The sequence below is a fragment of the Sceloporus occidentalis genome, unplaced genomic scaffold (assembly GCF_023333645.1).
Source record: "Sceloporus occidentalis isolate IW3139 unplaced genomic scaffold, rSceOcc1.0.p SCAF_72, whole genome shotgun sequence".
Classification (NCBI taxonomy): Eukaryota; Metazoa; Chordata; class Lepidosauria; order Squamata; family Phrynosomatidae; genus Sceloporus; species Sceloporus occidentalis.
The window spans coordinates 1,214,955-1,237,895 of NW_028317052.1; the positions used below are offsets into that span (position 1 = coordinate 1,214,955).

The 22,941-nt window shown below is 41.7% G+C and overlaps 2 protein-coding genes across 2 annotated transcripts in view; both read right to left on the minus strand.

Annotated features, from left to right (window-relative positions):
• Positions 1–22,941, minus strand: part of LOC149286065 (polyubiquitin-C-like) — a 172,494-nt gene that overhangs the window by 34,988 nt on the left and 114,565 nt on the right. The gene's annotated exons all lie outside the window — the stretch shown is intronic.
• Positions 13,203–22,941, minus strand: part of LOC149286066 (transient receptor potential cation channel subfamily V member 2-like) — a 35,337-nt gene continuing 25,598 nt past the window's right edge. Inside the window, exons 15-16 of the mRNA XM_089494352.1 lie at positions 16,374–16,491; positions 13,203–13,488 (exon numbers count right to left, since the gene is read on the minus strand). Of these exons, the coding sequence (XP_089350478.1) occupies positions 13,203–13,488; positions 16,374–16,491 (404 nt within the window). The remainder of the gene's footprint in view (positions 13,489–16,373; positions 16,492–22,941) is intronic.

Consider the following 22,941-nt stretch of genomic DNA (forward strand, 5'->3'; position numbering starts at 1 on the left):
ATATGTCACTATCACAAAACACCCCAATATGTGTTCAGCAACATCTCCTGAGTACAGCGATACCTCACATGAATGATTTTGCCTGGCTGTTTTGGGGCAAAAGGGCCACATTTGGGGCATGCGCTTTTTTCAATGTTGAACTTTGGCATTTGGGATCCACTGCCCATGCCCTATTTGGTACATCTTTGAGCCAGGCCATTTCAGTGTGCCCAACAAAACCATATATTTTTCAAAACTAGACACCACAGGGTATTTTAAATGCTGGTATTTTAACTCTTTGCATGCACATATTTTACCACCAGCATTTTTTCAAAGTTTGCAGTAATATTTTTGTGTGTGTATTTTTCCCACACACACCTACTTTATGTATGAATTTACAGCTCCTGGTATATGCCGCTGTCACACGACACCCCATAATGTGTTCAGCAACATCTCCTGAGTGCAGTGATACCCCACATGCATGGGCTTGTCATTTTTGGGGGGAACTAAAAGGCCACATTTGGTACGTGTGCATTTTTCTAATTGGAAATTAGATGTGTGGCCATCCTCCCCCCCGTGTTAATTGGGACGTTGTTGAACCTGGCCCATTCAATTTACCCCATCAAATCATACATTTTTTAAAAGTAGACACCCCACGGGCATTTAATATGCCAGTATTTTAACTCTTTCCATGCGAGAATTGTTTTAAGCTAATATGCTAATTTTAGGACTTGCTCACAAAAATATATTTTTTATATATATATATATATTTTTTTTATTTTTAAAAAAAAAAAATTTTACATTTTTTTTCAACTTGGAGGTTCCCCTGATAGTGACATCAGTGGGAAATGATTTTTACATTTTACTGTTTTTTTACTATTTTTTTCTAATTATTATTAATTTTATTTTATTTTTTAATTTATTTTTACTAATCACACTGTGATTAGAAAGCTGGGCTCCATTGACTTGCATGGTGAATGCAGTACCTGTATTCAACCTGCAAGTGGAGCCAAAGTTCTCTAGATGGTCTGGACTATCTAGCGAACTTTTAAAATTTGTGGTTCCTGTTACAGGACGGCGGCCATCTTCCTTGATGGCGAAGATTGCCGGCAGCTGCGGCTGTGACCGCTCTCCGGAGCGGTCACAGCCCATCAAAAGGTTAGTGTTTGGTGTCGCTGGATGCCTCCTGATCGAGGCATTCCAGCGACACCATTTAAGTTTAGGAGGCGATCGTCGATCGCCTCCTAAACGCTTTTAAAACGGGCGTCCGCCGCCATACAAAGTATGGCGGATGTTGACGCCCCGTGGAGGGGCCAGAGATGGCCCCTTCGTGCCAGTCGCGGCGTTGCTGAATGCCTCGAGGTCGAGGCATTCAGCAACGCTTTTTGGGTGCAGAAAGCGATAGTAGATCGCTTTCTGCGCCCGTTTAAAGACGTGCCGGTCCTGGCACGTCAATTGTCGTAAAGCACATGCTTTTCCGTGCCGTGCCAGGACCGGCAATTGTCATTAAGGGGTTAAACATGGTTTAGGCGTAAAGTTACCATGTACATAACACAAGACAAAGGACTGACTGACAAACGTTCTGCGCTTTACATCATGAAAAATTTGCAGATTAGATGGGCCGAATGGTTCTTATATGCTTTCAAAATGGGCCATTACCAAAAATTACATAGAGTCAGATAGAATTAATAAAATACCTTCATTCATACCTACATTTATAGTGATAGTGGTTTAAAATCTTCACATGAGAGAGCTATCCTGGGGCCTATTGCCACCATGCCAGCCCTAAATAGACAATTGTTTCCAGCCTTTGTTGAAAGATCCTGAGCTAGAAAATAGGATTATGGTGCTTATTCTTAATAACATTAACCACTTTCAATACATAATAACCTGTATGTATTGATATCATTCTAAATCATTTTAAAACTGAGATTTGGTTTCTGAATATAACTGTTGTATGGTCACCTTCTATTCCAATTATCTTCTGCTGCAAGGACAAAAGGAGTCCATCAAGTGCTGAATAATCATCCACTCTGATAAGATGCTTCTCTCCCTCAGATGCTATAAATTTCAGCTCATTTAAGGCACTTGTCTTATTAAATGCTTCCCCTACCTATATTATGAGTAGGAATAAAAAATGGAGAAACGGGTAAAAAAAATAATTAGAAACCATTGGTATTGGTAATTTATTATATTCACGCAACTGCAAGTATAACGCTGAAAATGTCATATCATTTACCTGTCATTATAAACAAATTAGCCAATCTACTTATTACATATGTACTGTACTATGGTTGCTTAGCTTGGGATAACCGGAGTCATGCTCCAAGCCCAATCCTTTCATTGATACTGCTCCATCACTTCCTCACTAAACTTCTGCATGTATCTATCTATCTATCTATCAATCACCATTTACATGAACATATATTTTCCATCTTCCACCTCCAATATGTTTCTCCTAGTATTTCTCCTTAGGTATATCTAATGGATCATCTATTTTTTATCCAAGTAAATGATAAGTGATTGGTATGTGCATCTACTTAACATCTTGCTAAAAACATACATGATAGAAAAATCTCACCCCAATTACATAACGTTCAATATTTTTCATCTTTGGTGAATAAATGACAGTTGATAAATCCATTGGATCCCTGAATATATCTCCGTCTGTCAATACCAGTATTATTTTGGTGGCTTGTTTCTTAGAACCATGAGTTTCACTGAAAATGCTATCACTGTTTAGAGAGGTTTAGAAAAGAACAAAAACATAAATATAAATATGTATATAACATATACAGATAATGAGAGTATGCGCTCACATCCAATAAATATATTTTAACACAGCAGTGCAACATTCCACTGGCATGTTTACTTGGATAAGTACTCGTGGGGTGAGACAAAAGCAGTGTCTCTCAGAGTTACTGTGTTTTGCTCTTAGAAATGGTAAGAGACATTACAAGTTAATTTAAAAATTGCATTCATTCTTATTAAAAAAATATTACACTCTTATCTTGGACATGCTAAGCAATGATGGGCTGGTGTGCCATGAGGTATCTCCTTTGATCACTTTGGATTTTAATATAAAAAGACTCTACAGTCATCACTAGCATCACAATTACAATTGTCATTCCATCTGATACACTTTTTGGTGTTTACTTTTATGCATGAAACCTTTACTCACAGGACATGCTGCAGAGCAGATGCTGTCTTAGTTACATTCCCCACTTGCTTTATTTGTTGAACCTTTTGTAAAACGTGGTTGCTGTCATCACGACTCTCCAGCAGATCAAATTCTGTCCTTATTTCATCACCATACTGTACTACAGCAAAGTCACACTATCCAAGGAAATATGATTCAAATGGAGATTATCTCAAAGCCTAACACATATAAACAGCATAATAAACTTTATAAACACAGCAAATGTGTATTTAAGTAACTAATGACTGGGTATTCCTGTCCATAATACAAGTGACACATATTTAAGGAGAAAAGCCACAAGTATGTAAGCAAGTGGAAAAGCAGCAGGGTAAAGTACTGCTAAATTAAAATCTCACCATTAAAGATCTGAAGATGCATTTATTGACTTGGACTATTGCTGTATAGAAATTACCTGAACAATAATCAGACGTATAGATCCAGATCTAATCACTAAACAGCAAGTGCGTATAACTTGGCAGAAAAGTGAGTTTTCAGCACCGAATTTGCAATTTCACTTATGAAAACTATCATGTGCACTCGCAAACAAAATGCAACTTGTGGATTCATTAACCAACGAGTTTACTCGCAAACTTCACCCTGCAACCCTTTGTGGAACAGGAGAGTCAGCACACACGGTTTTCAGGTCAGAAAAGTTAAAAAAAGATATCTTCATTCCAATAAAAAAAATAAAAAATGAATAAATGCATTTAAAAAAAATGGAATGGGGTTCCTTGGATTCCATATTAACCAAAGAGGGGTGATGGTTGACACTGTTCCTCAATCCCAATAGTCATTAAAAAAATGTTGGGGACATGACAGTCCCATTAATGAAGGAAACCATACGTTTACTAGATAGTTAATACACTGAGTGAATTAAAACAGTTGTATAGTAAAAATAAAAATAAATTATACATGAAAAAGGGCAACTTAGTGACCGAATACACCAACCTCTATGCACCTCTCCCAGAACTTTTTCATCATGTTGAAAATAAAATCCTTTGCTTTTTGGAAATCGTGTGGTTTTATACTCCCTGAACCATCCAGGACTATTGCCATCTCTGTTCCTGATAGGTCAGTAAAAACATAACATAATGGTTACAATAGCTTGGTTCAGCACCATTTCCAAATCCTATATTTCTTATATGTGTACCATGGGAAAGACTACTATTTTAACTTCCTGTTCTTAGGATCTGAATGATTATTCCTCCCCATTAAGCTATTTCTCCCTTAAGTTGCTGATTATTTTGTATACAAAAGATTTTGTGCAATAGCTTTTTCACGTATTTCATAGTCTTTTGTAACAGCATATTAAAACATTAAGAGTAAAAATGTCACAGTAACCATGACCATCATAGGCAGCCTGGTCGCCAGGGGAGGTGGGAGCTTAGTGGGGTCAAGTAATGCAATGTTATGTTAAACTGTGTTAATATGCTATTTACCACGACCCCTGTAGAAGTCAGAATAATCCTTGGATTAACAATTTTTAAAGGGATCCTCCAATGTCCCATTAAGCTCCAACACAAAGTAAGCATATTATAAATTGTAAAACTTTAATATACATTATTTAGCTCTATAAAAACGCACTCGCTTTTAGAAGGAGCTGAAGCGTAACATCCCTTTCAATTTTTTACACCAGTTTTGGCCGCTTGAATTAATTCTTCATGCATTTGCAAGATGAAATGATTTAAAGTGGACATAGCTATCATACACACTAAACTGTATATAGTGGCTGGAATGTTAATTATATGTACAAAACAAAACAAAAAACAGTTCCTGAAGGTAAATGAAGTGTAAATCTCACAATATGACATCCTGCTTCCCCATCACAAGCTATTATTTTTGGCCAAAAAAATGGTTTGACTTTATTTGTAGCTTTCCCACCACCTACCTTCTTCTTCATCTTCCACATTGTTGTTATTGTTTGTGTTTTCATCAGCAAATAGCTCAGCTTTGTCCTCAAATACGTATCTACCTAGTAAGCAACAAATAAGTCCAATATGATTATTATAATTATTCCATCAATAGTGAGTGCACATAAATGTAGTAAAGGGTAAAAGACACAGATAATTAATAATTAATTATTAATTAGACCCCTGGATATCACATGGGAACTGGAGCTGGCTGGCGCTGAGGATACGTGAATGTGCACAAGTAAGCAACAGCTGTGATGGTCAAATGGGTAGAAAAACAGTGCAATTGCATAGAGGGTTCTGATAAATCCACTTCTTCCTCTGTAAACTCCACCTTCCTCTTTTGGTCCCAACTTGTCCAATTTAGGCTCCACTTTTTATTGTTTTTGAGCTCCACCTCTTGCTCGCTGTATATTAAGATTGGATACATAGTACCTACTTTTGTATTTTGTTTTTGTGTGTCAGAACCTACAATCTATATATCCAATAACCTGTAAAAGCAAACATATTCATCAAAACTTACCCCTAACTGTTAAATGCTCCTCTGTGCCATAATTATTGTTGTTATTTTTGTTCTCCATCACTAAACTGTTTTGCACTGCAAACAGAGAAAAAAAGTATAAAATCAATTTACATAATTTTTCTGGTAAATCCATACTTCAACATTGGAAACTAGTAAATCCCAGTACAGAATCAGTACCAATTTTCGTAAGATCAGGATAAGTTTGATTGATGATGTCTTTCACAAGCAGTGAACAGACACCATTTAATTCACCAGCAGGGCTCCTAGCCTTACGTCCCTTCATCTGTTGGCAGACCTGTAAGATATATGAAAATATATACCAGTATTTAAATAATGCATTTTTATGTACTTAATAATAACAGTTTGTGCACTATATGATTGTATATTCTCACTCATATAATTACTAATTATTCAATTATTAAATTATATTAAATTATTAAATTACAGAACCATTTTTTACTTGCTATTTTATCCTTAGCCACTTGGTGGCAGATGTTCCTATTTCATACATTCAGGTTAGTTCACGCACATTTAATTTAGTGTATTTGGTTATAATTGGGATAACTTAAAGGAACTTTTGTGAATTAAATGGAGACGGAGAACCCTATTTCTGTATTCTGAAAGGAGCAGTGACTATGACTGGTACTATTAGAGTTAAGCAACAAGATATATTGTATTTGCTCGAATATAAGACAAGGATTTTTCAGAGCATTTGCTTGGAAAAATACCTCTTGTTTTATATAATCTGACCTCAAATACAGGTCGGACTATAAGACTAAGATCCATAAGACTAAGATCCATGCAGCGCTGCAGGGTACCTGGTCCTCCTCTCTGGCAACCCAAAGTTTACTTGATGGTTAATACACTGAGTGAATTAAAACAGTTATACAGTAAAAATAAATTATACATGAAGAATGGCTACTTATAATCAAACAAATACGGTGATTTGTGTGCTCTGTTCTGTTATCTCATGCAGCATAGAGAACATTTTAGCAGGAACAAGAGATAATTTGTTTGTATGCTTCTCTTCAGTTGCCATTTAATGTGGGACAAAGACAAAAAACACAAAGATTTGGCCTCATATATTGAAATTGTTCTATCATTATGGATATGCAGCTCTATATGTACAGGAAGGTTGTGCCAAAAAGCCTGTTTTCAGAGTATAAATAGGGTAGGATAAACACCAAGGCTGTAGAAACAGTGAGAAAAAGAGGAGCAAAAATATAGATAGGGAGATCCAAATGGAAGAGAGATCTGAATGGCTTGTTAGTGTGTATTGAGGTATGTGTGAGTCTAATGCTACTTAAAGGAGCAATAATGTCCTGTACAGTGTTTCTGTGCCATGTCCCTTTTGGTGAGATAAGCAAGCAAATAATACAGGTTGAGGTTGTCTCACGTTTGTAAGTATCTTTTTGCTCGCATTTTCCATAGGCTTTTGTATGTTTTGTAGAAACACATTAACTGGATGGCTTATTGAAATGTGAATTTTAAGGCAAGACAGGAGGCTTCCTATTTTGCATATCTTCCTTTACTTCTCACCAATAGTAGCAAAGAAAGAAATACTGATAAAGAAAAACAACCAATAAACATCCTGCAGAAGGTATATAAACCCTAGCCAGTCCTTCCACTTCCTCTTTCTTTGCTGCTCACCAATAGTGACAGGTCAGATACTTTCCATTACAGGTTTCCTGTGATATTGCTATTGATATTTGTTCTTATTTTCATTCGTAATAATTTATATATTTATATTTATATATTCGGCGTTTAGGTGCTTTGCCCCCGGCATTGCTGCCCCTTTTACTCTCCCCCTTGGGGGCTTCGGCTTTTTTCCCTTCCACCCCCCCTTTTTTTTCCCTCATAGATTTTCTCCTTTTCCCCTCCGGTTTGCTGCGGTCTGTTCCGCTCCTTCCTTACCTGCTTTTCGCTCTTCTACCGGTGTTTCTGTGTACCGGCATTTTCTGTGTGCCGGCGTCTCCCTCGCCGGCGTTTTTTTGCTTTCACAGGCTTTCCGGAGTTCTCCTCTCTTGTTGCCGCTCGGCGGCCATTTTGGCTTGGCGGTGAGGTCTCGCTTCGCGAGATTTCGCCGCCATCTTAGTTTTTTCGCGGTTTTATTGTGGCGGCGGCCATCTTGGTTTCCCTTTTTTATACATTGCTGCCGTTTTCGGCGGCCATGTTGTTTGGGGCGTCCGGATCTCTCGTTTTCGGGATTTGGACGCCATTGTGACTTGTTTTCTTATTATTTTGGTTTGTCACCTCGTTTTTTTCCTTACAGTACCCTCATTTTTCCTGCAGGTCTCAAATTTCAATCAGGCTGAGCCCCTGAATTGCTGTATACATTTCTGCTGTGTGCCTCAGAGACTATTGGAGCCTTTATTGCTACTGGCTTCAGACAGGCTGAGTCCCTGTCATATCTATGCAGGCTGAGCCCCTGCTATTCACACATTTATACTTCAGGGCCATTATCATTATTGGCTTTCGGCAGGCTGAGTCCCTGTCATATATATACACACATATATATACCGTATTGGCTCGAATATAGGCCGCACTTTTTTGCCCCACTTTAAGTCTTTAAAGTGGGGGTGCGGCCTATATTCGGGGTCTAGCGCCCGACGCCCAGGACATGCAGTCCCGGGCGCCGGGCAGGGTTAGGATACAGATCCCCCGCAGCGGTGCAGGGGACCTGCATCCTACTCCCCGATACACTCAGACAGCCTCCCCTGCCAGCACTTTCCATGGGGGGGGTGCCGGCACGGGAGGTTGTCTAAGTTTTACCTCTGCCCCCAAGACTTACCAGAGGAGACTCCCGGGTGTCTTGCAGGGCCGGTGGGGGACATCTACGCAATACGCGTACACAACATCCGGTGCCGGCACATCAGCTGAGCACCAGAAGTTGTGTACGCGTATTGCGTAGATGTCCCCCGCCAGCCCCGCAAGACACCTGGGAGTCTCCTCTGGTAAGTCGGGGGGGGGCAGAGTGGCAGCATATCTCGGGGGGGGGAAGGAGGACAGTGGCAGCATATCTCGGGGGGGGGAAGGAGGACAGTGGCAGCATATCTCGGGGGGGGAAGGAGGACAGTGGCAGCATATCTCGGGGGGGGAGGAGGACAGTGGCAGCATATCTCGGGGGGGGAAGGAGGACAGTGGCAGCATATCTCGGGGGGGAAGGAGGACAGTGGCAGCATATCTCGGGGGAGAGACAGAGTGGCAGCATATCTCGGGGGGGGGGGCAGAGTGGCAGCATGTTTTTTTGGTGCTTTTTTAAAGAAAAAAAAGTTTTCTTTAAAAAAGCACCAAACTTTTAGGGTGTGGCCTATATACGGGAGCGGCCTATATCCGAGCCAATACAGTATATATTTCTCAGGCTGAGCCCATGCTGGTTATATCATGTCTCAGGACAACGCCCCAAGCCAGGATGCCTTTATGGCTTGGCTAGATTCTAAATTCTCCTCCTCAGTGGAGTCATTCATAGCTAAAATGTCAGCCTCCATGCCCCAGTCGGCCCAGCCTCCACTACCTGCCCCGGTGGCCCCTTCTAATGTTATTTCAGACTCAGGTTCTGACAAGTCAGAGGAGGAGACCAGATCTACTAAACGCCCCTGGAAGGGCAACAGTGCCTCGGCGGGCAAGGGCAAGGCTCCTGCCAAACGCCCTAAAACTTCTGCCCCATCCCTCCTCTCTGGACGTCATACCGCTGGGGATGAGGAGTCCCTCCATCTCCCCCTCTCCATCTTAGACGAATGGCAGGCAGAGGGTTCCGATAATTCTGAGGCTTCAATTAACCTGGCCTCGTCCCACCACAATGCGCCATCCCAGGGCTACTGAATGGGCTCCTCCAGAGCACATTGCATTGTATATTCATAAATGGCTGCGCAAACCTTTACCTAAGGAGGTGCGCAATAAACTCCGGGCTGAATGTCCTCGTCCCTGCATTCCCGACAAGGTGGCACTCACACCTGAGCTCGACCCTAATACTGTCGCCCTGTTGTCCGCTAGGCGCGATCCTAGGAAGGGTTTAGAGCAGGGTCTTAAATGAAGTCTGGAAAACGCTAACGTCGCCGTGGCCACGGAACGGCGTAAGGCGGCCTTGCTCCGTACGGACCCTCGGCTTGCTGAACTGGGCTCCAAGGACTTGGGAGCAGCTGCCAACGGACTGCTTTTTGGCGACGCCTTTGTCAAAGAGCTTAATCGGCATGTTTCCCTCCTGTCTTCGTGGAATAAAGCCAAGCTCTCCATGAGGAAGGTATTCCAGCCAGCCCCTCGTTTTTCCGCCAGGGCTGGACGACTGCGGGGCCGGGTCGCCAGCCGTTCCTCCTATCAAGGCTCCAGATACCCCCAGCAGACTCAACAGTTCTACCACGGGGCTTTTCAACAGCGACAGTTTTCACAGCGAGGAGGCAGCAGAGGCAGGGCTTCTACCGGTTTCCCCAGAGGACGCTCCGGGTTCGGTGAGTACAGATGTTTCCTGTCTCTCTTCCCATCCACAGGTTGCTGGCAGGATCTCCCGTTTTTTCCGCGACTGGGTGCGGATTACGTCAGACCCTTGGATCCTCCAAACGGTTCGCGGTTATCTGATAGATTTTGTGTCTCCCCCCTTCCAGGTAACCAGGCCTCCTCCGGCGGTCAGATCCGTGTCCGACCAACGCTTGATAGAGTCAGAACTCTGGGCTCTGCGGACCAAGGGGGCTATCGAACGGTCCAGGGGTCCCGTCTCTTTCCTCAGTTCCGTGTTCCTAGTTCGGAAACGCTCCGGAGAATTTCGCCCTGTGATAAATCTCAGGTCCCTCAACGCGTTTGTGGCTTACCGCCACTTCAAGATGGAGGGTATTCACCTTTTACGGGACCTTATGTCCGAAGGGGATTGGTTCACGAGGTTGGACCTCAAGGACGCATACCTCTCCGTCCCTATCCATCCGGAACACAGACAGTTCCTTCAGTTCCTCTGGGGTGATCAACTTTGGCAATTCAGATTGCTTCCATTCGGCCTCAGTTCGGCCCCCTGGTGCTTTACGAAGCTCCTCAAGCCGGTGATGGCTTTCTTCTGCTCTCGGGGGATTACTTGTATTATTTACCTCGACGACATTCTTCTTTTCTCCAGGTGTCGGAATCTCCTCCAGGGACAGACGGATTTTGTGGTCCAGACGCTACATCAGTTGGGCTTCATCCTCAACACGCTCAAGTCCGAGTTGGTTCCACGTCAACGGATTCAGTTCCTGGGGTTCATCATAGATTCAAAGGTGGCCATGCTTCGTCTACCAAGATCCAAGATGGTGACGATTCGGAAGGAGATCCGTGTCCTTTTGCAGAAGGAGGTTTGCTCGCTTCGCATGCTGGCTCGAGTGGTGGGTCTGCTTTCAGCATCCATCCAGGCCATTTTTCCAGCTCCACTGCATTACCGGGCTCTCCAGCGCTTGAAGGCGCAACACCTTCGCTCTCTTCCTTCCTACGATCAGCCGGTCCGGCTCAATCAAGAAGCTCGTCAGGAGTTGAGTTGGTGGCTTCGTCATATGGAAGCCTGGAACGGCCGGGCCATTTTCGGTTCCCAGCCCGATTTCATCCTGGAGTCCGACGCCAGTTTGCTGGGCTGGGGCGCAGCCTCCCTCACCTAGGCAACGGGAGGCTCTTGGTCGCTGGAGGAGCGATCACTCCATATCAACTATCTGGAGCTGATTGCGGGGTCGTTCGCTATCCACAGCTTGGCAAGGGACCGATCCGATTGTTGCCTCCTTCTCCGAATGGACAATATCTCGGCGGTGCGGTACATCAACCGCCTAGGAGGTACGCATTCCAAGCTCCTTACCGAGTTGACGAAGGGCATCTTCGATTTTTGTCTCTCTCGCAACATCACTCTGCAAGCAGAATACCTTCCGGGTCCGGAGAACCTGTTAGCAGACTGGTTCTCGAGACATTGGAGAGATGCAAGCGACTGGAGGCTTCACCCGCGGGTTTTCCAGGATATCCTGCGTCTCCGAGGGCCTCTACACCTAGACCTCTTCGCGTCACGGACGAACCGCCAGCTAAGGGAGTTTTTCAGCTGGCTTCCAGATCCGGAGGCTTTGGCGACGGACGCCTTCACCCAGATTTGGCCAGTGTCTGGCGCTTATGCTTTTCCCCCCTTCGCCCTAATTCCTCGGGTCGTCCACTTTCTTCGGCGCGCAGGAGGCTCCTTGGTCCTAGTGACTCCGCTTTGGCATGCGCAACCCTGGTTCCCCGCTCTGCTGGAGATGTCTGTTCAGGATCTGTTGGCCCTTCCGGCTTTTCCGTCGCTTCTGATGGACCCGGGGGGCCAGTTTCACCCTCTTCTCCAAGAGGGACGCCTATCGCTGGTGCTGTGGTCGATCTCGGGGGACCCCAGTCAATCCAGGGACTATCGGAGGTCGCTCAGTCCCTGCTCAGGGAGTCTTGGGCTCCGGGCACCCGGAAGTCTTACCGGTCAGCTTAGGGACGTTGGGCTTCTTGGTGTTTGGGACAACAAATGGATCCCCATTCGGCCCCTCTAGAGGGTGTTCTTAATTTCCTGGCCGGCTTGTTTCGTGAGGGTAAGTCTTATAGGACTATTAATCTTTTTCGTTCGGCTGTTTCGGTTGGCCATGTGGGTTTTTCAGGTGAGCCGGTGGGTAAGGCTCCTTTGGTCTGCCGCTTGCTGCGTGGCATTAGGTTATCCAGGCCTCCGACCCCTCGGTATGACTCCCTGTGGGATGTGGCGCTGGTTCTGGACTTCCTTTGGGCCTGGCCTGATAACGATTCTCTGTCTTTACGTCAGTTGTCGGCTAAACTTACCTTACTCTTGTGCCTTTTGTCTTTTCGCAGGGTCTCTGATGTTCGGGCTTTTGATGCCTCGGCTATCTCTTTTTCGCCTGATGGTATTCGTTTCTCCATTCGCAGGAGGACCAAGTCCCTGTCCTCTTCGGTTGCCTACCCTTACCTGTCAGATGATCCTAAACTTTGCGTTGCCAGATGTGTTCAATCCTACCTGGCGCGTACGTCGGCCATTCGGCCTCCTTCATCTTCTCAGTTGCTTATCTCGTATGTTAAGCCATTTCAGCCGGTCTCGTGTCCTACTTTGGCCAGGTGGGTTCGTTGGTTGCTCTCCCTGGCTGGTGTAGCGGCCTCTTTTGGGGCCCACTCGGTCAGGGGTGTGGCGGCCTCGGGTGCCCTTCGGGCCAGTGGGGCCTTGAGTGATATTTTGTCAGCGGCGGACTGGTCTCGTGCTTCTACCTTTCGCACCTTTTATTTCCGTCCATTATCCTCTGCAGTTTCCGCGTTGGTGTCGGGCGTTAAAACTGCAAAATAGGAAGCATCCTGTCTTGCCTTAAAATTGGAAATTATTCTAGCCTTGGTGACCGAATAATTATAATTTTAATAAAGACAGGAGGCGAGTATTTTCCCTCCCTTCCCTCCCGTTTAGCGTCAGGATCCTTGGTGAGGTAATTTTCGTTTGTGGGGTCTTTTTTCCCCTGTTTGTGACATTGGTACATTTATCTGTGTTGGTTTATCATTTTGGTTTTGCCTCTGCATGTCGTAGCCGCTATGTACCTTGTTTTCCCTTATCCTATTGTTGGGATTTGGTACTGTTACGTGTTCTCTTTGCTTTTCAGCTTGATGCCCTCTCTGGGTTTGTGTGGCGGAGCAGGATACTTCGTTGCCTGCTGTTGCGGCTCTTCTCCTGAGGATTCCTTTGTTCCTGTTGGGAGTCTGCCATGGTTCCGGATTTTTCGTCACCTGAGGTTGGAAGCTGTTCTTCGTCTCGGTTCCTGCTTCCGGTTGGAGTTCCAGTTCGTGTCCGGTGTCTGTGGCCGGTGTTTGGATGTTCTTCGGCGGTTTCGGTTCTCAGCGGTCGAAAGAGGAAGTGGAAGGACTGGCTAGGGTTTATATACCTTCTACAGGATGTTTATTGGTTGTTTTTCTTTATCAGTATTTCTTTCTTTGCTGCTATTGGTGAGAAGTAAAGGAAGATATGCAAAATACTCGCCTCCTGTCTTTATTAAAATTATAATTATTCGGGCACCAAGGATAGAATAATTTCCAATTATTTTTTAGTGCAGGAACACACAGTTCATTACATTGCCTTACCATAATTGGGAACTATTGGCAATGCTCTATATTTAAAACACCTACAATATAACTTTCTATGCGTAAAATATCAATTCCAATGTATCGCTCAGTAGACCCAAGCCCTTTGCTAAAAAAACAAACAAAAACATGGTACCATATTGGTGACTACTTACCAATATGTTATCTGAATTTCTGGCCATGGACACAATTGGATATGGCACTGTTCCAGGCATCTGTATTTCTCCTAATAATAATTTTAAAAAGCAATAGAGTTAAAAAAACAAACCCCATATACATATTTTTTTATGTTCAAGAGGGCCTCATCCATTCGTTACATAGTACCCTACAGGCTGGTATTTTTGATACTTCTGCCTTAAGGGAGTGTGTACTTTTCACATGTAGTTCTAGGACAAATGGATGTCAGAGCTTTATTCATTTTATTTTTTTAATATTACAATTATTATTTTTATTTATTTATCTCCTGTGTAGCAACAGAGAAATCCCAGTTCATCATAATGTGCTTCTTAGCACAACTTTTAAGGACACACTGGTACATCTATATGGTCATGAAAGGGGTTAATACGCATTCTTCTAAAGCAGAAAAAAATGTAATTAAAGCATTTTAAAAAATGACACAGAAAAGTTCTCCAGCAGCTCTCCTTCATAATTCAACTGTTCTGGCCAATGATTGACCAAGCATGCTTGAAGAGGCAGGAACGTGTCCATATTGAAATCAATGGCAGCACTTTCCACACATGCACACAGGGGTCTGAACAGTGTTCGAACACATACACTGCGGGGCTATAGAATAACCTCATGGGTTTGTAAAATGGACCACATGACAACTGAAAGGGACCACACAGCAATCATATGCATTAAAGTGCATACAATGGCTCCAGTGTCCACTGCTTAACTTGTTTATGCAATAGCCATACCGGTGTGAGTTTCAGATGGGGGTTAATTCAACATTGAAATTAATTATTCTGATCACCATCCCGATCTCTTCAGAAATGATTTTTATACTCCTATTAACTGCTTTGATTATTTCGATATACTCATTGCAACTATATGTAAAATTTACAAATGTTTACATTGAAGTAGAGCCCTGCACGGGACTGCTTTTTGAATCCCGCTCCCGCTGTTTTGAATCCCGCTCCTGCAATGTGGGTGTTCCGCTCCCGCAATGTGGGTGTTCCGCTCCCGTAATGTGGGTGTTCCGCTCCCGCCCGCTCCCGCCACATTTGTGGCCAATCACGCCCGCCTCCTTACCTGATTTCCCGCACAGTCCCGCAAGGCTGCCCTCGAGTTGTTCCCTCACAGCGTCTCATCTCTCGCTCCGCCCAGGAACAAGGCGGAGTCACAGGAAGTGACGTCACATCACGTGACTCCGTCTTGTTCGTGGGCGGAGCAAGATAGGAGACACTGTAATGGAGCAGCGAGAAGGCATCCTTGCGGGACTGCGCGGGATTACCGGGACCCGCAGGTACAGTGCCTGACCGCAGCCCCAGAAAGACCACCCACGGCCGCAAGTTTTTTGGCGGGACCCGCCTCCCAATGCAGTCCTCTACATTGAAGCTCAGTAGATATATTTGAAATATATCTGGTACCTTGAAAAGGATGCTTCAGTTTACAATCCAAGGCTGCTTTTCTTTGATTCATTTTACATTTATAGATTCCATCAAATATTCTTTTTTCAATGTCTTTTAGAGGAGAACTCACATAAACTCTAAAAAAAATAAAAAATATATTGTGTATGCAACAAACATGAAAGGAAGCCACGTATGTTTCAGATGACATTTTAAATTCAGCAATGTCAATGGGATCATTTCTTGGGCCCTTTTTGATAATTTTGTAAGCAGAAAGCCATTGTAAGATGCAACAGGGAGTAAAGAATGAAGGGATTTAGCTCGCAACAATCTGCTTATAGAGTGTTATTGAATAAACAGTGAGCCTTAGGTAAGCTACAACAGAATGCAAAATACTATGACCTTCACAGCCTTTTATCATAACAAAAAAATGTGCCTACAGCTTTTATTTTGTTTTCAGTCAGTAGAATTGCTTTGTGAATGTTTATTAAGGGCATTTGTGGTTGGGATCAAAAATGTTAAAATAACAAAATTACATTCATGAATATCTGTCCTTTCATGAAATGATGAAGTCACCCCTCTTCTGTTAACAGTAAGGGAGATACAGTATCTTATTAGGGGTTCTTGCTGATACCAGGAAGCTAAGCTGGCTACTCAAATATATATACATAAAATAAAAATCTGCATTTATTATATAGAACTTTAAAATGTAGGATCTGACTGCTTTACCGTTGCATTAAGACCGGACCAGCCATACTTGTAGCAGGAACTTCCTAGTAATGCCTCTTTTTAAATGTAATCTGAGTTTATTGTTTTTCATATAGAAACACAGGCACACAGAGTAAATCCTTTGTTGTTCATTATACATTATATGAACCTAGGTTCAAATTCTGTACTATATAGGGCCACGTTGTAGGCCCCACCCCTGCGTTGGGAGCACTAGGTTCCTCCATCCGTCAGATATATTCCATTTGCCACTTTATAATCCATAGTTAATGTGATCCGATTTTTAGCAGAATTCATGAAAATGCGAAAAACCACATTTTTATTGAGGGCAGCAAATTGTGACATTATGCTCTGGCTCTTTAATACTCAAGGATCAGTGAATTTGTGAATAATCTCACCCTTTTTCATCTCCATATTGATATTGAATCACCTTCTGCCCAAAGAGAGAGTTACTGTCACTTTTGTAGCTCCAGCTACGGACTGTGTCAATGTTGAAACTCTCTGCTGCGGTGAACACTGTAAATCCACAAAAATAGATTACGTAGATTGAAAACAGATTTATTGTCAAGATCAACCATTCAGGGTACCATTATCTGTTGATCCAAAAACCACAGACTTTTAGCCAATACTGTCCCATGTAGTAAAAGACAATCCTTTTTTAAAAATGTAGTAAAAAATATATGTAATCGAGAGACACATATCAAACAGTAAGCAAAATCAAAATAAAGGTGCAGCACTCCAAAGCTGACTGATTGGAGTAGGCTTTGGAATGCTGCACCTTTTAAAGTATTACCTGAATTTACCAAAACCTCTACACCTGCCAGTGGGTTCTACATTTTAACTGTCCTAAGTGCAAAATACGTTTTCATTTGCTTGACAAGGAATCGAATTTCCTGCAACCTTAGAGCATACCCCCCTGTTGTATGAGTGAAAACATTGGTCTTTGTATTGTAATGTAAGTGAAATATGTTTTCCCATCTGGCACCCAAAGGTGGTGACTTATAAATAAAGAGGTAGTTGGGGCTTTTTTTATTTTATATTTCCCTCCCTATCCCACAGGGTAGGGATGATGGTTGGGGAGAAGCATATAATGAGGTCCTTCCCTTTCAAAGATTTTTTTATGCCTGTCATCCCAGTGGGTACAGGTGGTTTTATTTTACTCCATCATCTCCCTTGGAATGAGATGGGAGTGTGGGGGAGGCATCGGGTTCATGCCTTCCATGTGGCATATTATAATTCATTAACTCTTACTGAGCAGGGCATGGGGTCAGGGGTTTATGTACTTGCATTTTTGGCAACTCACATACACAATTCAATTTAGTGAGTAGACCTTCCCAATATATTGCTTTCAGCTCATTGATAAATATATTGAAAATACTAGGACCAAGGCTAGACCCTTGTTGTACTCCAGTCAAAACTTCTTCTAACAAATTCTCTACAAATTCTACAAACACACCAATTCTACATTTTTAGCAAAATGGATGTGCTACGTTGTTTACAGTTTCACCTATTAGTCATAAAACCATGTTGACTCCTACTAATGATATTGTAGCACAGAACAACTTCCTGAGTGGAAAATTGTAATTAACTAGCAACTGAAGCATGGAGATGTTGAGCTCTAAATATAGAGACCACCAAAGAGATTCTTACTGTTTCAGTATTTAGGAGTGGCCATGGTGTAATTAACTATTAACTTATTTTTTGCAGAGATACATGCAAATATATAATTACATGGATTTATATGTGTCTATATACTATTTTGTTAATCATGCACAGTATTTTTGTTCAGAAATAATAAAAGGCACACATCTTCATACACTTCGCAGTAATACTTTCTCAGACAAAAAAGGTTCCCCAAAGAACAGCTTTAATTTTATTTGGGGATATTTTAGTTATTGTTTGCTTTGACTATCATAAATACAATATACAGTATTTTATCAACATTGACAAAACAAGTCTTTGACTCCTGATGGCGAACCTACGGGTTTCCGTTCCCGTTATCTATGCTGCATCGCAAGAGTTAACGTGAGCGTCCGGAGTTAAAGGGCCATAAGAACGACTTTATTGGTCGCCGGCAGGGGCCTCCTCTGGCATTAACCAATTTGTTGATGCCAGATGAGGCCCCTGCAGGCGACCAATAGAGTCACTTGCACCCCGCTTTAACTCCTGACGGCGAACCTACGGATTTCCACTCCCGTTAACCCCTGCAATGCTGCGTTGATAAGGTAGGCTAGAAAGGGAAGGGACCAGGGAGATTAGTAAACGAAGACGAACACGAAGATTCTTCGTGTTGTGTGTCTTCGTCTTCGTATACGTTTTGCCGCCGCCATTTTCGTTTGTTCGATATTTGGGCTGAACAACAAAAATGCACCCTTCGTGTTTGTTTTCATGTTCGCCCGAATACGAATGCACAAGTCTAATATAAAGCACTTTAATAATAAGACAAACACCTTACAAAGCAGACAGCCTATCTAGTACCTAGGGTTGGGTAGGGTTGGAGGTGGGCCGCGGACAGGACAACCCACTTACCTTACCAGTTAGGCCACTTTGCAGCATTCAGCTGAAATGTGCCGCAAAGTGGCTCCCTGGGAGCTTTGAAAGAACAAACTTTAATCAATGTCACACGTTGCTGGTGAGGTTATAAAAATCGCCTCAACCATCCCCAGGGATATCTGGTTGAACAGCAGGACAGTGGCCAAAAATTGGAAAAGTCACTCAAAGAACAGAATGGTCGGGAGGTAGAGGTCCAGTTGTTGCTGTCTCTAGTCTGTGTTACTCTAGATTCCTAAGAGGTGCTTCTCATCAGAGGGGGCTACACTGACACACAGGGGAGCACTGCCCCCGGAGCGGTCCAAATTTTTTTACAAATTAAGGGCCCGAATGTAGCAGGGTCGCGTTAAAAGTCCATTAGGACGTACCATTATGTCTTGACTTTTTTGCAGAGGCAGGGACATCTCACCACTGCTATACATGAGTTACGTTTTGGCATACAATACACGTACGAGATATCCCTAAAGGGATCTCTATCCATATAGTACTAACAGTGCAAAAAAATAGAAAATAATAATAAAAAAAAGCCATTACATCCCATTGCCCTAGCACTGCATGTAAAGAGTACAACCGTTGATGTGGGTACATCAAACTCGGAAAGGAAAGTCATTTAAAATAATTTTACCTACATATGCTAAAAATGGCTAAAAATGTACGGTCCTTAGTGTACTACAAAAGTGAAGGGGTTAGTATATTTTGTCAACTCAACTAGTTTAGTTACAATATGTGTGGGAGCTTTTATATATTAGTTTTTTTTATTTATTATTCATAATGAATCTCGAACTATACATTGTAAAGTGATCTTGTCGGATAAAAAATACCTTTTATCACTAAAATAAAGCAATTAAAATGCAGAATTAAAAAATGTCAGTGTTTATGTTATTACGATTGGCATTACTGTGATTAATATGTTGTGTATAGATGTAAAGATTCCAGTGTACTTGAGGAGGACTGGGCTGGTCTTGTATTTTATCCTTTGTTTGAAGGTTATAAATGAGGAGACGAGGCAAATTAGAATTATGGAATCCTATTGCGGGAATTTACCCAAGGTGCTAGAAATTCCTAACCGTGTAGCTCCTTCATCTAATTATTACTTAAATTATCATGATCAATGTGTTATATAGTTGAAAAGAAACCCATAAAATCTACAGTGAAAATTATATTTTCATATAAATGAATGCAGAGCATAGCAAGTTTAAAAAGATCAAAAGATTTTCTTTTTTTCTAAGTGTGACTATTCCAACTTTTATAGTGTGACGGGATTCATCAGACTAATTTTGTTTCCAAATAAGCACTCTCTCCTGTCTTATTCATTTTTTGACTCTTTTGAAAATCAAGCATTTTTGCGCAATCCCAAATTTTTTGTTTGTAATTTAAACCTTACTGAAAATCAAGGGGATTAAAAGATTTATACATTTTCACACAAACAGATTACAAAAATACACTTTCAAAAATTAGCATTGCCTGCAAATTATTACTAATAGACATGAAACTGAAAATTGCACCGTACGACACCAATTCATGTTTCAATGTAGTTAATTTTGACAAAATGGAAAAAAAAACTGATAGGTTTACAAAAATTAACTTCTATGAGCTTAGATTTTATCCATGCTTGTTTAATAACGATAATTATTTAGTCATTTGCTTTTTAATGGTTAGACTGGGTGGGAAAGCAACATCTCCCTTCTTAGAGAAAAAATCCCAGAACATAAATGTAAAAACAACAATCATTTTTATGAATTAAAAAACACACATGTTGACAGTATATTTAGCAATTCAGCCCCTAAGAAATGTCTATTATATATATTAGAATGCAGATTTAAAACGCTCTCGTTATTTTAGTTAGACTTATCTACCACCCTCTTTGTAAAGTAAAACTTCCTTACATCATGTTTTAATAAAAGTATTGTAACAGAAACACTAAGAAGACATAACAAAAAATCTTACTTAGTACAAGGGATAAACAGCATACACTGGTTTCAGCCATCATATTGAAAATAAACTCAATCCAACAAAGCTGCTTTAGCATCTTAAAAACAAGCAGAATTAGCTCTGTCTGCTTCTTGTCTTCATCCTGGGGATCTCAGACTTGTGGTTTGTGGGGTTTTTTTTCTTCGCTTTTTTTCACTCAGCAGTAATTATTTCATTTGTTCCCCTTTCAGCACCGCGTTTGGAGATTATGTGTAGAAGTGATTGTGGTGCAAAATGTTAAAAAGAGTTTTTATCACTATTGCAATTAATGAAATGCACAAATCAGCATTGGCTTTGTCAGGATTTTACCATCTGAAGCTATCCATTCCATATAACGTATGTACATGCATGTTTATTGTGTCTGTCTACGTATCATTTTTCATACTGTGCTTAAAGGTAGAAGTTAATTTCCCAGAATGTTTAGCACATTTTAAATAACTTCTGCTTCTATCATAAAAACTTTGTTTCCAAATGAGCAATAACTCTACCACTTTATTCACTGACTGACAGTATACCTGAATCAAGCAGTTTCAACAACATTTTGTGAGATCACAGTATAGAGAGAGGCATTTTTATAGATATCTATTCAAATAGATATTTTTTTGTTTATATCTATTCAAATACACTGACCGACATTGATCCATGCTCACAGTGTGTGGCCACTGGATGGATATGCTCGCTGCATGAGCATTAAAAAACATAGGTTTATTTTAATTACAGAATGCATTATTTGCGCGCAGAAGGTGCACTCCAAAATGCACTCCAATATGTGCTCCTTAGCAGTGTGAAAGTACTGTATATGCTGTAGGCAAAAAATACAGCTTTGGTAAGTATCCATTACTAACTGGGGTATCAGTGAAACATTTTGGTAGAACTTCAGTGCTGTCAGAAAACGTGTTCAAGTGAGTAGTTTCTCATGAAAATTAGCGTTAACTGTGATGTGATTGATGTTTGTCTTTTGACCAGCTAGTGGTCACATATCTATTACTTCTCCCGGGAACAAAAAAAACCGATATAAAAATCATACATTACTGGTGCAACATACAGATTGCTCACTGAAGACTTTAAGGAAAGAAAACAGGGGGAAATCTATTTTTCATAATAAAATATAGTTATAAATAATTCATTTCCTTCACAGTAGCAATTCTCAATTGAGTCATCGAGTTCTTTCAACTTCAGTCTTCTTTGTCTCCCTAATGTATCTGGAATGTTTGGCACTCGGAGTGGATCATATATTTGGCACTACCACCCATCAGCCTCTTGCTCCCCTCCCCAGCACTGGCACACATTTTTAGACACACTCTGATTTGCACAGACTTACACACTCACTCCAACACACATCGACACACCCATAGTCACTAACACGCACTTACACCGAGCACATTCATGTTAACACATACTTCCTCTCACAATCACATACACATTCACGCTCACACACACTTATACCTTGCGTTATGTGACCCTGCTACATTCCTGCCTCCTCTGGTCCAAAATTGTCCAGAAAGCGGTGGTCCGACCTGGACCAGCTATTTGTGAACAATTTTAGGTTGGCCCAGGAGCAGACCGCCACTGTGGCTCCCCCCTGATAAGTGGCACCCAGAACGAACTGACCCACCTGCACTCAATTCATTGCCTGATAAGTGCAATCGGATTAACCACTTTCTGTTGGGTGATTAGAGAACCAGCATGAACAAATAGCTTTGTGGTCTGTTAATGAGAAATGCTTTAGATTGTAAACTCATTTGACCATGCCCCTCCCCTCTTGCTTCTGTTAATCCAAATTGTTGCAATTGTAAAGCATTACTTGCTGCGTCCTGTTTACACATTTTATAGTGCTGCAGAATATGATGGCACTATATAAAAGCAAACAGTAATTGTAATGGAATAACTGTCTACCTCTACCACACATTTGCCTGGTGTCCCCAACAGATAGTTCAGCCTTCAAAGTGCTGGATTACCAACTAGACGCAACCCTTGGGCCTCCTAGATCAGACTCCCCCATGCTCTTCCTGCATGCAGTCTAATAAAGAGTGCACAACTATATGATGTCATCTCTTGTTTGAGCAAGTCCCTCCGTACATTTTGCTTCTGTAAGTCCTAACATTACTGTTATGTATAGTTAAATATACAATTTCCGCAATGATTTTATGGTTGCCAAAAAACAAGCATTTTAATTTATGCAAATGATATTTATTTTAGTACATATCAACATACAAAGTAACAGAGCAATAAATGAATGGTCACATTAAAAAAAAAAAAAAACATAAAAAAACCTGGCTCAATCCCTTCCCAAGCAACAGTCAAAAACTAGCATTTTCTGACTGTATATACAGTGCCACAAAGTATAGTCTAGTGTCTTTGAAAGCATGTAATAATCTCAATCTTTAATATATCCATCATATATCCAGTTGCTAGACAATAAAGCTGAACAGTGTATAGTCAGGC